Source organism: Equus caballus, chromosome 4 (assembly GCF_041296265.1).
Source record: "Equus caballus isolate H_3958 breed thoroughbred chromosome 4, TB-T2T, whole genome shotgun sequence".
Classification (NCBI taxonomy): domain Eukaryota; kingdom Metazoa; phylum Chordata; class Mammalia; order Perissodactyla; family Equidae; genus Equus; species Equus caballus.
The window spans coordinates 81,834,529-81,848,866 of NC_091687.1; the positions used below are offsets into that span (position 1 = coordinate 81,834,529).

Genomic DNA, 14,338 nt, shown 5'->3' on the forward strand with positions numbered 1-14,338 from the left:
TGGTTCTGATCCTGGGCGTGAACACGGCACCGCTCTTCAAGCCATGATGAGGCGGCATCCCACATGCCACAACTAGAGGGACCCACAACTAAAAATACACAACTATGTACCGGGGAGCTTTGGGGAGAAGAAGGAAAAATAAAATCTTTAAAAAGACAAAATCTGAACTGTATGCAACCGAAATATATTTCTGAAGGGTAATTTCTGGAGAGGACTTTTTCACTTATCTTATAAGCCAAAGAGTAGCAAATAGAAGTTCACCACTGACTGCAGACTATTCAAATTCGACGTTAGGTATTTATCATCCTTATGTGTTACCATCTTCCCTTATTTAAGAATTACCCCAAAATACATAAACCTTTCACAGAAAGATTTATTATAATTAATTAATTATAATTAATTGTTACCCTTCATTCCTCCCCCATCCCATCCAATAGTCCATCACCCGTTGTCATTTTACACACCCACATTCATGTCAATCTATCTTCACATTATATTAGAATTCTAAAATTTGCAGCAAGAATTCATCAATGTAACGTCAGATTTGTGGTTTTCTGACAATCTCATGGGAGGCTCTCCACGCATTGCAGTTGGACACTTCCGAGAAAGCATGCTACAATTTAGACATTGAGTCTCCACCTACAGCTGATTTTCTGGGGGCTGGGGGGAGGAGTGGGAGGAGGACTTCAGTGTCAAGAGTGGTACTTTCTGACTTGATCCCTTGATATTATAGTGTGTTTTACTTTGGGGCATATGACTATTCACTGACTACATCCATAAGCTAAAATAACTACTCTTACCATTTACCAAGGCAACATTGATCCCTCTTCCAACATTATTCTTGACACCACTCATTAAACTGAAGGAAAAAAAGTCAAGACAAATTTAGAATTAGATATTGCACAAACATACATTAAAGAAATAAAGAAATAAAAGAAGTTGGGGATATTATATACACACAATTGTTTAGTACTGCAGAGGAGATTAAAAGGTCTCTACGAGGTTAGAGAAGACAGTCTAACATTGAATAACTTTAAAGCAGTGTCCTTAAATAAAACTTCACAAATAGAAGTAGACATTAACAAGTATTAGGGCAAAATACTAGTCTATTTCTTGTTGCTCTGCGTCAGACCATGAAATACCATTTTAGAAAGTCTTTAAAATGTGTGGACATTATGCACATATTCTGCACCATTCTGAAGGGATCCAACAATTGATAACCTCTTTTGCACTTTCTGCAATATCAATGTGACATGAAACAGAAGTGAGATGCTACCCAAATCTTTTATAATCTGAAAGCAAGAATGTTTCATGAATGTTTCATAAATGTTTCACCTAACTGTGAACATTTCCTTAGAGATTATCAGTGGAAAATTTCCCTGTACTCAGAAGGAATATAGAACTCATATAATGACAGCATCTAACCATGGTCACTTGTATTGTCATACCTGAGGGAATTAACATCTGCTGGTAGCTTACAGACCACTACATAAAGACAATGACACTGTGAAATAGAAGGCATCAGTAACACATTTGCCTGGTATCAGTTCAGCTTGTTCAATCAGAATTATTAAACTTAAATTTTGGGTACCTTTAATTGTTAAAATTAAAGGTAATAGTAATACTTCCACTGGTGTGCTATTCAATGTTTAACAACTGGTTTGAGGTTGAGAGAGAGGGAAGAGTATGCATGTGTGAATACACACACACATATCCATATATTTATACACCTATGCACACATATACAGGTACATAAGCTTATTATATAAATTTTACTGATATAAAGAATGTATAGCACACAATTTCACAAATAAAATCTATAATACTTTATTGCCAATTCCACACATAGCCAATTGATTCTCATAGAATTTTAGTTTAACTCATACAGACAGAACTCATATGTATAGCTAACCTATGGTTGCAACTGATGAATGAGTGCAGTTCTAATTCTCAAAACTCAGCAGTAAAAAAGCAAACAATCCAATTGGAAAATGGATGAGACATGAATATTTCCCTGTAGAGGATATACAAGTGGCAAAAATCACATCAAAAGATATTCAACAGCACTAGGGACAAAGGAAAGAAAACTGAGATATACCACACACCTATGAGAAGAGCTAAAATAAAACACGGTGACAATACCAACCACCGGCAAGTACACAGACAGAAGCTGGAGCTCTCATACATGCTGAGGATGTAAAATGGTGCAGTCACTCTGGAAGATGCTTGGCAGCTTCGTACAAAATTAAACCACCCAGAATTCCTGGGCACTTTATCACAGAGAAATAAAAATGTACGTCTACACAACAACCTACACATGATTGTTCGCAACAGCCCAAAACTGGAAACAACTGAAACTGCTGGCTGAGGATAACAGGTGATAGATAAACAAACTGAGGTACGTCCATACCATAGAACACTACTCAGTAATTAAAAAAAAGGAGTGAATTATTAATACACAACAATATTTCAAGAGCATTATGCTGAGTGAAAAAAGCCAATCTCAAATGCTCACATATGGTATTGATTCTGTTTATGTAACATTCTTAAAACCTCAAAATGATGGGAATGATAACAGATTAGTGGTTTTCAGGGTCAGTCATGGTGGGGATGACTATAACAGGGTAGCATGAAAGAGATCTTTCTGGAGATGGAATAATTCTGTATCTTAATTGCTATATTGGTTACATGGATCTACACAGGTGATAAAGTGACACAGAGCTATATGCATACATTATACCAAGGCCAATTTCCTGGTTTTGATATTATACTATAATTATGGGAAAACTGGGTGAAGAGTATACAGGACCTCTCTGTACTATCTTCGCAACCGCCTGTGATTTCTGTGATTATTTCAAAATAAGTTAAAAAAACACTCTACTCCGAGGTCCATTAAAAAAGGAAAAGCATAAAAATTTGATTTTTAAAAGCTTAGTAGCATCTATTTATCTATCCATGCTGGTTGCACATCTGCCTTCAAAATTTCACTTGTCATTCTCCCAAATTTACACGTAATAAAGTATAGACCTTTTTTTATGTGTGTGCAAGATTAGTTTTGAAAGGAGGGCCATAAGAGGACCAAACAAATCTGCGGCACAAAAGAGGAGGGAAGTTTCAAAATGCATTTGCTCTGCTCCTTTCAGAAATACATTAGATGAGTGAACCATCATTAATATTAAGAGGCAATAGCTAAGATTAACCTGTTAGATTAGTAATTAAGTGTCACAGTGTCTTCTCTAAGGAGAGATCATCTTCAGAGTGTGCTGTTGTGTCTATCACACAGCAAACAAACAGAGGCAACAAAGAAGCACTATGGTATGCTTCCCACAAGAGGGCAGCAGCTGACCAATTTTTAAAAACTGGAATTCAATCAGGGCTTGAAACTTGTATCTAGCAAATGACAATCCACTGAAGATTTTAAATGTTTAAAGGTTAGTCACTCTTACTACCACAAGTTGAAATATTTTCTTTTATCCTTCATGAACATGAAATCCACACTACACCTCCAGGTAAAAGTCTAAAGAAAATGATTATATTATCTATAAATAGATTCTACATCTTTGAATACAGTTTTGTTTCAAATACCTACTATATGTTCTAGCTACTACGTCTTAGAATGATAAGTTTAGAGCAGGGCTTAACAAACTACAGCTCATGGACCAAATTTAGCCAGCTGGCTGTTTGTTTTTACTACTCATGAGCTTGGAATGGTTTTTACATTTTAAAGGATTATATAAGTACCTATATAATATCCTTGATTTTACCTTTTGGTCCTCACAGTGAAAAATACTAACTGGCCCCTCAATGTAAAAATTAAAAAAAAAATCCCTGAAAATAGTCTGCTATAAATATATTCCTGTACCAAAAATTAAGATTATAACAGGGGCCAGCGCGGTTGTGTGGTGGTTAAGTTCAGTGTGCTCCACTTAGACAGCCCAGGGTTCGCAGGTCTGGATCCCTACACACCACTCATCAAGCCATTCTGTGGTGGCGTCCTACATACGAAATAGAGGAAGATTGGCAAAGATGATAGCTCAGCAACAATCTTCCTCAAGCAAAAAGAGGAAGATTAGGGGCCGCCCCATGGCTGAGTGGTTAAGTTAGTGCACTCTGCTTTGGAGGCCCAGGGTTTCTCCAGTTCGGATCCTGGGTGCAGACATGGCACCGCTCATCAAGCCACGCTGAGGCGGCATCTGACATGCCACAACTAGAAAGACCCACAACTAAAAATACACAACTATGTCCCAGGGGGCTTTGAGAGAAAAAGGAAAAATAAAAAATAAATTTTTTTTAAAAAAAGAGGAAGATGGGCAAAAGAGGAAGACTGGCAACAGACGTTAGCTCAGGGCCAATCTTCCTAGCACACACAAAAAAGATGATAACAAAAAGTGAAGTATTATTCCTAATAACAACTTCATATAAACTGAAATCAAATGAGTATATGCCTAAAATAAAAGCTCTATCTTGAACATATTCAACTCTACAGGTTCTCTAGTACAAGAGAAAAAGAAGCTACAATTCCTGTATTGTGTGATAACCTGCTGTTTATATCCAGGATTTTCTATTTCTTTCTTTTTTTTTTTTCTTAAAGATTTTATTTTGCCTTTTTCTCCCCAAAGCCCCCTGGTACATAGTTTTATATTTTTAGCTGTGGGTCCTTCTAGCTGTGGCATGTGGGATACCACCTCAGCATGGCTTGATGAGCGGTGCCATGTCCGCACCCAGGATCCAAACCGGCGAAACCCTGGGCCACAGAAGCGGAGCGTGCGAACTTAACCACTCAGCCATGGGGTCAGCCCCTTTCTATTTCTAACTAATGAGAAGTTGAAGTCCATCTTAATCTCCACACTGCATCTTGACTGCATCTACCCGTCCTTAAAACCACGACTACCCGCCTAATCTTAACCATCATTTTTTGTCTGTATTGGGGTTTCTCAAATTCAGTCTATGATGATATCATGGACCTGATAGTTCATGCAGAAGGGCTGTCCTGTGTACTGTCGGATGTTTAAGAGGAACCCTTAAACATCTATGAGTAGCACCTCCACAGCTATGACATCCCAAAATGTCTCCAGACCTTGACAAATGTCCTATGGGGAGCAAAACTGCCCCCACTGAGAAGCACTGATCTGGACTAGTAGTCTCAAAAATGAGTCTGTGTGTACTCAGAGGGCATGCAGGAAAATATTAAAATTTCTACTTATGTATTTTTAGTATCTACTTATAATGTTTTACTGGGTGCACATGCAAAAAAAGTCTGTTACCAATGGGGAGGCAGTGTTAAAGAGCTGTGGCAGCAATTAGCAATGGCTTCCCAATTTCTCTCTATACTTCTCTAATCATTTTTACACAGCAGTCAGAAAATTTTTTTCAATGTAAATGAAATTATGACAGTCCAGAGTTTGAAAACCTTCAACAACTTCTCAACACACTCAGAAAAAAGATCTCATCTCTTTACCTGCATGGCCCATAAGTTTCTACTGGCCTGGCCCTTATTCGCTTATCTCCAGCTCTTCCCCATCTTAGGGCCTTTGAGCATGCTTTTCCTTCTATCTAGAATGTTCTTCCCCTACTCCTCACCTGCTGTCTTCTTTTTCTCCTTTAATTTTCAAGCTAAACCTCATTGTCTTAGAGAAATTATTCCTTGACCCACTTGATCTAAAACTGGACCCCTCAACCTCATCTCACTCACGTCCATCAGTATTCATGAGATCCTGCTGCTCTGCACAGCTTGTGCCACAATTTGCAATTATTTATTTGCATTTACTTCTTAAATATCTGTCTCCCATATTAGACTGTAAGTTCCATGACAACAGGAACTATGTTTAATAAATACTTGAATGAGTGAATGAATGATGCTAGGAAGATTCAGACACGTACTTTAAAATTTTTGTTGGAAAAACTTTCAATACAGAAATAGAATGTACTGGAAAACATACTAGACTGTGAATTGGTGCCAGCAGTTTCTCCACTGGAGATCCCCTGGCCAAGTATTCAGCCCTTCTTTGGAGATCAGATTTCATGACCTGAGACCTAGCTATGAAATCCCATCAATTATTTAATCTCTCTTGGGAATGGCAGGATGATTCTTGAAATTAGGATGGATGGGTGGTCTGCCTCAATTTTATAGTTAAAAAGAATGAAACACAAATTCTATATGACACTCCCCCATCCAAGAACCAAATTCTCTGTCTCCAAGCCCTGTACTTATTTTACCAGATTCCACTGCCTACATACCTTTCTCCTTTTTTTTGACCTATATAATCTGTGAACAGAAAACCTGCTAGTAAAGAGTTTGGTCTCTTCTTCGCTTTAAAACATCCAAGCTTCAAGAGGGCAGAGGAAGTCTCAGGACGATCTACCATGGGCTGGGCATTCTAAGAGAACTTTCCTCCCATCACTTAGAATCAAACTTTGAGCCTCTTTAGCCAAACAAGGTGAAAAAGGGGAATAGGAACATTCTAAGTTAATGGGAAGGGTATCATTTAACATAAAATCCACAAACTTCCAAAATCCAAGTGCTTTATTACATAATTCAGTAAAACAGGACCATTTTGAGAAATCAGAAGGCAACAATTAACAATAGGTTATCATTCACATGAGGGAAAAGAAAGGAAATGAGTAGGGACCTTAAAGAGCACTTAGCTCAAGCCCTTAATTTTATAAGAAAAGTGTTATTCTAAGAGGCTAAATAACTGCCCATAGTTAACTGAAATGGGGCTAGGATAAGAATTTAAGAGCTTCTATATTAAACAGAAAAGACACACAAAATGCAGGGAGAAACTGCCTAGTTCTCCTACCCGTAAAACTACCTCACTCTTTATTCTACATAATTGATGGCATATTTGTTATTTTACATGAAGTTTAAATAAGCTCATAGATCTTATTTTCTAGGCAAAGGCAGATTAAAAGCAACCAAATAAAAATAAGGTATTTGACTTCAGAGGCAGGAATTTCAAGTGACAAGTGACAAGTGACAGTCGGTAATGAGGTAGGAGACTGCAAAACCTAAAAACTGTATTTTGTAGAGCGTCTCAATATAGGAAAACACTCAGCTTAGTGGCAAGCTGTTCTGTGCCACAAGACTTGGGGTTATTACTGGATTATTTCACACTTCAACAAGCAGCATTCAAATATTTAAAACGAAACATGCTGGTTTGTAAGATAGTGTTCATTATCTAGGGCAGGGCTGTCCAACAGGACTTTTTGCAGTGATGGGCACGCTCTCTTTCTGTGCTGTTCAGTTCAGTAGGCACAGCCATATGTGGCTACGGAGCACTTGAAATGCAGCTAGTGTGACTGAGGAACTGACCTATTTTAATTTTAACTAATTTCAATGAATTGACTTTTCCCCTATGATTTAAGGATCAAAAGTAAATAGCCAAATGTTTCTATGGCTACCATATGGGACAGCACAGAGCTAGAGAACTCAAGGGGAAATTCCTCATCTCTACACAAAGCTAGATAGACGCTGTATTCTTATATTACTCTTTAATATGAAATTCAAGACCTTTTTAAGATTCAAATGTGTAGGGAAAAAATGGCTCAAGGAAAATTAAAATCTCTTTTCTTTAGTAAAAGCATACCCAACACAGTTTCAAAAGATCTATTAAACTCAGGTTCAATTTGCTATAATTTAATAGTACACCTTACACTTCCACATCAATAAATACTTACATATTGTCTTCCAGGCAGATTTTGGGTCCCACCACATTGGCTGCGCCACTTGCCATTTTAAAAGCAAAATGCTTCTCAGGGCAGGCTTTTGAGATCCCACATTTATATCTGGGAGGTTTAGTAGCTTTGGGGGAGAAAAGATATATATTTTTTAAAAAAACAATATTAATGGACTCTACAATCAGTTTGTTTCATATCTCAAACCACAAAGGGCATTATGTAAAACATCAAGATACATATGTCTTAAAATACATGCTAGGATTTTTTTTTCTGAGGTAATATGATCTTGATGAGGGTAAATATACCTTATCTAGTTATTTTTTAGTTTGTTTTTAAAATTCAGGATGGGGGTAGGCTTTGAATTGCTACTTTGCATTTCTAGTCCATATATGCACACCAATGGTTACCTCCAGGACCAGGAAAATGCCCAATGCACCACTGAATACCTGCTCATGTACTAGTTCTAACTAGGAATTCTGCCTTTACAACCTTTCTGTACTTAGAGTACCGAAGCTGAAAAAACACTAATGAAACAATATATCCATTATAAATAAATACCAAGAATACTGGGCTGTCCAATCAGATAACATCCTTATAACTTTAAAAAGCAACTTCTAAATCAGTTTTTGCTCATGTTACACTATCTCCATTCCTCAAATATAAGTTCTCATATGCCTAAGATAAAACAGAACAAACCATCTGCAAAATATTGAGATGAAATACTTACCACGTGCAGCTGTGTCCAATGCTGACCTTGCTAAGAAAAAGAAATTATCTTTGTTAGAAGGAATAACACAATTGGCAAGTATCCACATTTTAAACATATTTAGAGCTAATAGGCCTATAAAATACAAGAAATAAAACACTGCTTTAGAGAAAAAAGTGAGAAAGTAACTTTAGGCTACATAACTCACTATAAACAATTATATAGAGGAGTCATAGAGGGTAGTATTTTATCATTGATAGAATATTTTATATTTACCTTTTGTTTTTATTTTTAGTTATTATAAATCTAAATCTCATTCAGAAAGTTACTCTACCACTTACCTTTAAATGCCTTTAAATATATATTTGGCGAATAATAGGGTGTTTAAAAGTTGTTGCTGCTGTATGCTGTTGTGTACGTATGCATATAAAACCCCGAAGAACATACATAAACCTTTCTTAGTAGTTAGGCTATGGGGATTGGGGGGACCAGGGGCAGCACGGAAACGGGAATGGGACATGACACCAGATGGATGTGGGGCACAAGCGGGATGGTGGGGTGGTGGTCAGGAGCTTTAACTTCTCTAAAATAGAAATGTATTGGGTGTAATTAAAACATTAAGGTCATTACTAGGAGTTTTGTAATTTTTCAGTTCAAGGAAGCCAGACCGTTCTGATCCACTTTAACTTGAATGCAGTAGATCTCAATCTGGCCATCTACACTTAGAGCTTTCTAAAAGCATTAACATCTGAATTGTAATCAGGAGACTACAATTCAGGTCATCAATAGTATGGGGGACAGCCATTTCCTGATTTAGCTAATAAGCATTCAGTGTCATAAATGTTTGCCAGCTGTTTGACTATAAATAGTTTTTAGTTCTGTACTATTTTAGATAACTGGGAATTTCCTGTAAGTCCAGTACTCAAATGGAAGAACAGAAACTTAAAAGAAAAATAATATGCAAATGTTGAAAAAGAGGAGAATAATCAAGTAAATGAAGGCTTGTTAACTCTATAGAACACTCAGAATATTATGCACCACTAAAGTCAGATAGGCAAGGACTTGAAAGAAACAAAAAATGATCGGTTAGTAAATTAGGGTGTTGGGATTTCTGGGGCTCATTCTTTCAGTTTCCTTAATTATGTCATAAAAGTAAGGGAAAAAATAATTCTGGTGATCAATGGTCCAATGCTTTCAAGTTTTGTAAATGAGAAAACGAAAGCTCAGAGAGTGATCAGCAACCAGTGATTAGCAGCATGAAGACTAGCAATTCTCAATTTCACTTTGTCCTGAACAAACACGTATTATCAGGCTCAAGTGTTAAGACGCTTACAGAGGAACATTGCTCAAATCAGGAGTTTTGGTATACCTGGCTTATGGTAACAGAATACAGGGAAGACAGCGGGATCAGAATGGGGGTAATATAACATAGCTCATTCACATAGGCTGGACACTCGGTCAAGTACTTTCACATGTATTATTGATTTGACCATCATCCCTGTCTGAAACATAAAGAAACTGGGAACAGAGAGGTTTACTGGTTTGATTTGTTCTAAGCTATAGCTAGTAATTGGCAGAGCTAGTTTTCAAAGCCATATCTCATTCTAGCACCCAAACTCACAGGGTACCACCCCCAAAAAAGTAATGTCTGAGATCTCATGAACACATGAACAAAAACTGCTAGTCCTGCTAGGAATGGGGAGCCAGGATAGGGAGCTTTTGGAATAACCTTCTGAGTGAAGAGTACAGACAAACTGCAGAGGGTTCAAGACTTCAGACAAGTACACAAGGACAGGGACGCTGCTGAAGTAATCCAGGTAAAAACGGTAGCAGCCCAAACAAAGATAGTTTCCGTGGGTTTGAAAGAAGTAGAAAGGTTCAGAACAACTAAGGAAGTATCACTGAAGAGACTTGGGAATGGACGAGAGGGAGAGAGGATGCAAAGGGAGGAATCAAGTCTCTCTCTCAGACATTTGGCTTTAGAAGCCTTCATTTATTCATTCACATGAGCCAATGAACAAAAACACCATCTCTGCTCTCAAGATGTTTATAATCTAGTGAGGAAATGGAGATGGGGCAAGGGATGGATGATGAGTTCTGTGTTGGATCTGTTCATTTTAAGATACTTGGAGACAATCCAAGTGGAAAAGTCCAGAGGCCAATTGTAAATGAGATCCGGGATGAAGATACAAACTGGAAAAATCAGCAAATGATGAGGCCACCCAAAGAGAAGATTTAAAGTGAGAAGACGGCTGAGGAGAGGATCTGAGAGACATCAACAATCAAACAATGCTCAGAGGAAGAGTGTGGCTGAGGAAATGGAGGCAGAAGGAAAACCAGGGATGAGCCTCTAAAATGGTCAAATGAATCTGCTTGTAAAACTTAAGAGATGCGGAAAAAAAAAAAAGTAAATGCTACTCAATTCAAAAAACTTTAGTGGGATACAATTTTGGGAAAACCAGTTTCCCTTCATCATCAGGCTTTCAATCAAATAATATCACCTCCATTTAATTTGCATAACAGTAAGGGGAGAAGATGCTCAAAGGTAAAGAAACTCTCGAGAAAGGCTTTTCTTTCCAGATGAAAACTAATTTTTATCCAATATTCATCAAAACCAAAAGTCTTCTACTAGGCCTGCAATTCTGAGAATTTTAACATCTGGAGGCAAAACGGGTAAATTTACACAAGCAAAACAGGATGTTGTCCAAGAGTATAGGCACAGCATCCGAAGACAAAAATCCCTCCTTTGTGCAACTTTTGTTCCTTAAACTACCTTGACAGCTCTAATTCTCAATTTCTTTCAATATACAACTTTTCACTTCAAGGAACAAATAAACATTTCTGATTTGGTTTCATCAATGAATATCTTTCAACAAGTCAGGCTAAAGAAATCAGAACTATTTTGTACTTTTTAAGTATAAAATAGTTTTTGATAATGTGCCAAGTTATTTATGTCTATACTATTTATCAATGGTTTCAATTTGAAAGGGTAAAAATAAATCAACTCAATAGAACATTAAGTATTTACGACAGCAATATATGCAAAAGTAATTTGAACTGCGTTCAGTACATTTACTGGTTGTTAAGTATCCACACTGAAAACTAATGCTATGTTAAATCACAATCGTGACTAAGGATGGTGGATTGTACCTAGGTAGATAGCCTACTTGGGACACTATATATAGTTTTGTAAGATGTTAACAATATGAGAAACTGAGTAAAGGGTATGCAAGATCGCTCTGTATTATTTCTTACAAATCCATGTGAATCTACAGTTATCTCAAAATAAAATCTTTTGGTAAAAAATTGTGTTAAAAAATATCACAATTTATTTTGGTAATTTCAACTACTAATTATGGGCAAAACTTTTCATTCTTCTTTTCCAAAAATAAGTTCACTTTATTTTTTCTAAAACAGTACTAGACAATCAACCTGAATTTAAATTTATAGAAACTACCAAGTAATTTATATATCAAAAAGTTGAAAAAATGGAAAACTTACCACCAAAAGAACTATAATTAAATCTCACGGATCTCCCTAAGATACTTATTATAGAAACAATCCTAATGTCGAGTTAAACTTATTACCCTTTCGTAAATTAAGTTAGATGTTAAATGAATGGTAAAGACAACAATATATTCATCTTTGCTCAATTATTCTGAAATAAAAGCGAAAATTTAACCATATAAGTTAAATTTTTACCCGTTCAATAGATTGGAATCTAATAAGGTTTGGCGGATACATGTGCTACTACTTCAGTTGTGACAATAAAATAAACCATCTGCCACCAGAATGCCTAAATCAAACAGCTAAAGACACACAGTAAAACCTTGCAGGTTCCTAAAACTAGGAAAAGTCAAAATGAAAGCCAGGAAAGACAACTATCCTAGCTGAAGTAGCTGAGTGTTTTTCATAGCTGACAACCGTAGCTTTTCAACTAATGCAGCTTTAAATGAATCCCACTTTGGAAATACTCTTCCTCTCCACGTAAAAAAATCCTAATTCTTAATTACCTACATTCATCTTCCATTCAATTGGCAATACTACCTACAGGGCCTAGTGCTAGATGCTGGGTGAAGCTCCAAGATATTATTGCCCTGAAAATTCATTCTCCAGTAAGGGGAGATGGATACTTGAAAAAGAGTAAAAGAAAATAAATTCTATCGTGTAAGTATGTAATTAATCAGTGCCAAATTAAGATATTAACACTATGCATTAAAACAAACAATTCAGAAAAAGGAGTAACACATTCTATTAAGGAAAGAGGGAGGTTCAAATACAATTTCTCTCAAGAAGGAGCATTTACGCAGTTTGAAAAAAATGAGAAGGATTAGCTGACGAAGGGGAGATGAGAAGGACGTGCCGGGTGGGGAATCAGCATGAGCAAAGACCAAAGTATGAAAGGACAGGGTTTGTGAGTGCCAATGGGCCCTGTGAATGTGAGGCATGGGGTGGGGAGGGTGGAGAACAGGGGAGAAAGGCAGAGGCAGGTTAGGCGGGTTTGAGGGCCAGCCTAAGTAGGGAGTTCAGATTTTCCTGTCCAATAATTGGAAGTACTACAGGTTCATGAGTTTCTAGAGAATCGCTCTGGCAGTGGTGAGACAGGCAGACATCAAAGATAAGAAACACATGTAGCGACATCCCTGTGATGTTTACAGAAACAGTCCAGTCTAGAGATCTGGATGCAAACTAGGCCGGACACTGTGGCTTCATCCTTCATCGTTCTCTCTGAAAACAGTGGATCTTTCCCCAGAGTAATTATTCTATTTGTATCAATGGTCCTATTGCCTGCCTTCCCTCAAGGATCCATCTTTTCATGTCTGTTCAATCTCTTCCCACCAATTTGTCATTCACTGAATCTTTGCCCAAGGCCGATAGACAAGTGAAAGTCTCTCCATTACTTAGGAAAAAAAATGCTGAACTTGCTTCAGCCTCAAGCTACCATCCCATAATCTTCTTCCCTTACCATCAACCTTTCTTAGAAGACTTAATTATACACATGGTTTCCACAGCAACACTCAACAAGCCCTCAATGCCTTCAATGTCGTGCCTGCCCCATCATTCAACTGAAATCAGCTGCCTTCTCAAAGGCCACCTGGCTGGCCCCTTTACAGTAAGAGAAGTATACAGTCATAGAAGAAGGCAAGTCAAGTCTCACTATACTTTGCAGGAACTACTCTGTGCTGGATCCTGGATACTTCATTTTAAGATGGGTGCTGAAAAACAGGTGGTACAGGAGGAGAATAACCAGTACATTAAGAGAAATGATCGAAAGGGGAATTCCTCAACTTAAAAAGATGGGAATTCGTAAAAAGATCGCCTGAAGGAATATGCCTCCAATTTAACTATTTGAGGGATCATTAATGTTGAAGGGAGCTCCAGCAGGTAGAAGGAAGATCAGTGGATTGAAATTACTTGGGAATGTAAAAGGCAGAGTTCAGAGCCATACAAGGAAGTGCTTTTAAGTAGTCATTGTAAGAAAAGTCACCTGAAAATGTTTATACAGAAATTGATGACTATATATCAGATTTGCCTAAAGCCTTGATACTCAGTAGGTGGTCCATGGATAGGAACCTCAGCATCACCTGGGAGCTTGTTAGAAACGCAGTCTCAGATCCCATCCCAGACACTGAATCAAAATCTGCATTGACCAAGATTCCCTGGTGACTCCTTTGACATTAAAGTTTGAGAAGCACCAGTTTGAGGGAGTCTTGAAACTAGATGTGAGAGGGAGTGAATTAGGTCTGGGGATCCCTCCCAAATATTAATTTAGGAAAGCAAAATTGACTATTCCAGAGTCTGAAAGTTGTTTTACCCAATTCCTGCCTACTACATCAAAATACTGTTTCTCGGTTTCCTAGTCTCACCTTTCGTGTGTAATCTTTTAATACCTTAAATGATGCTTCAGCCAAAGCTTATCCATACATTTCAAATGGTAACTTATTTTATTAACTT

The 14,338-nt window shown here is 37.3% G+C and overlaps 1 protein-coding gene across 4 annotated transcripts in view; it reads right to left on the reverse strand.

Moving 5' to 3' along the window:
* The window catches only part of FAM3C (FAM3 metabolism regulating signaling molecule C), a 49,118-nt gene that overhangs the window by 14,388 nt on the left and 20,392 nt on the right, over nucleotides 1-14,338 (reverse strand). For all 4 annotated transcript variants that reach the window (XM_023639559.2, XM_070264958.1, XM_070264960.1 and 1 more), the window contains 3 exons: nucleotides 8,405-8,434; nucleotides 7,678-7,801; nucleotides 801-859 (listed from right to left, as the gene is read on the reverse strand). In XM_023639559.2, the coding sequence (XP_023495327.1) occupies nucleotides 801-859; nucleotides 7,678-7,801; nucleotides 8,405-8,434 (213 nt within the window). The remainder of the gene's footprint in view (nucleotides 1-800; nucleotides 860-7,677; nucleotides 7,802-8,404; nucleotides 8,435-14,338) is intronic.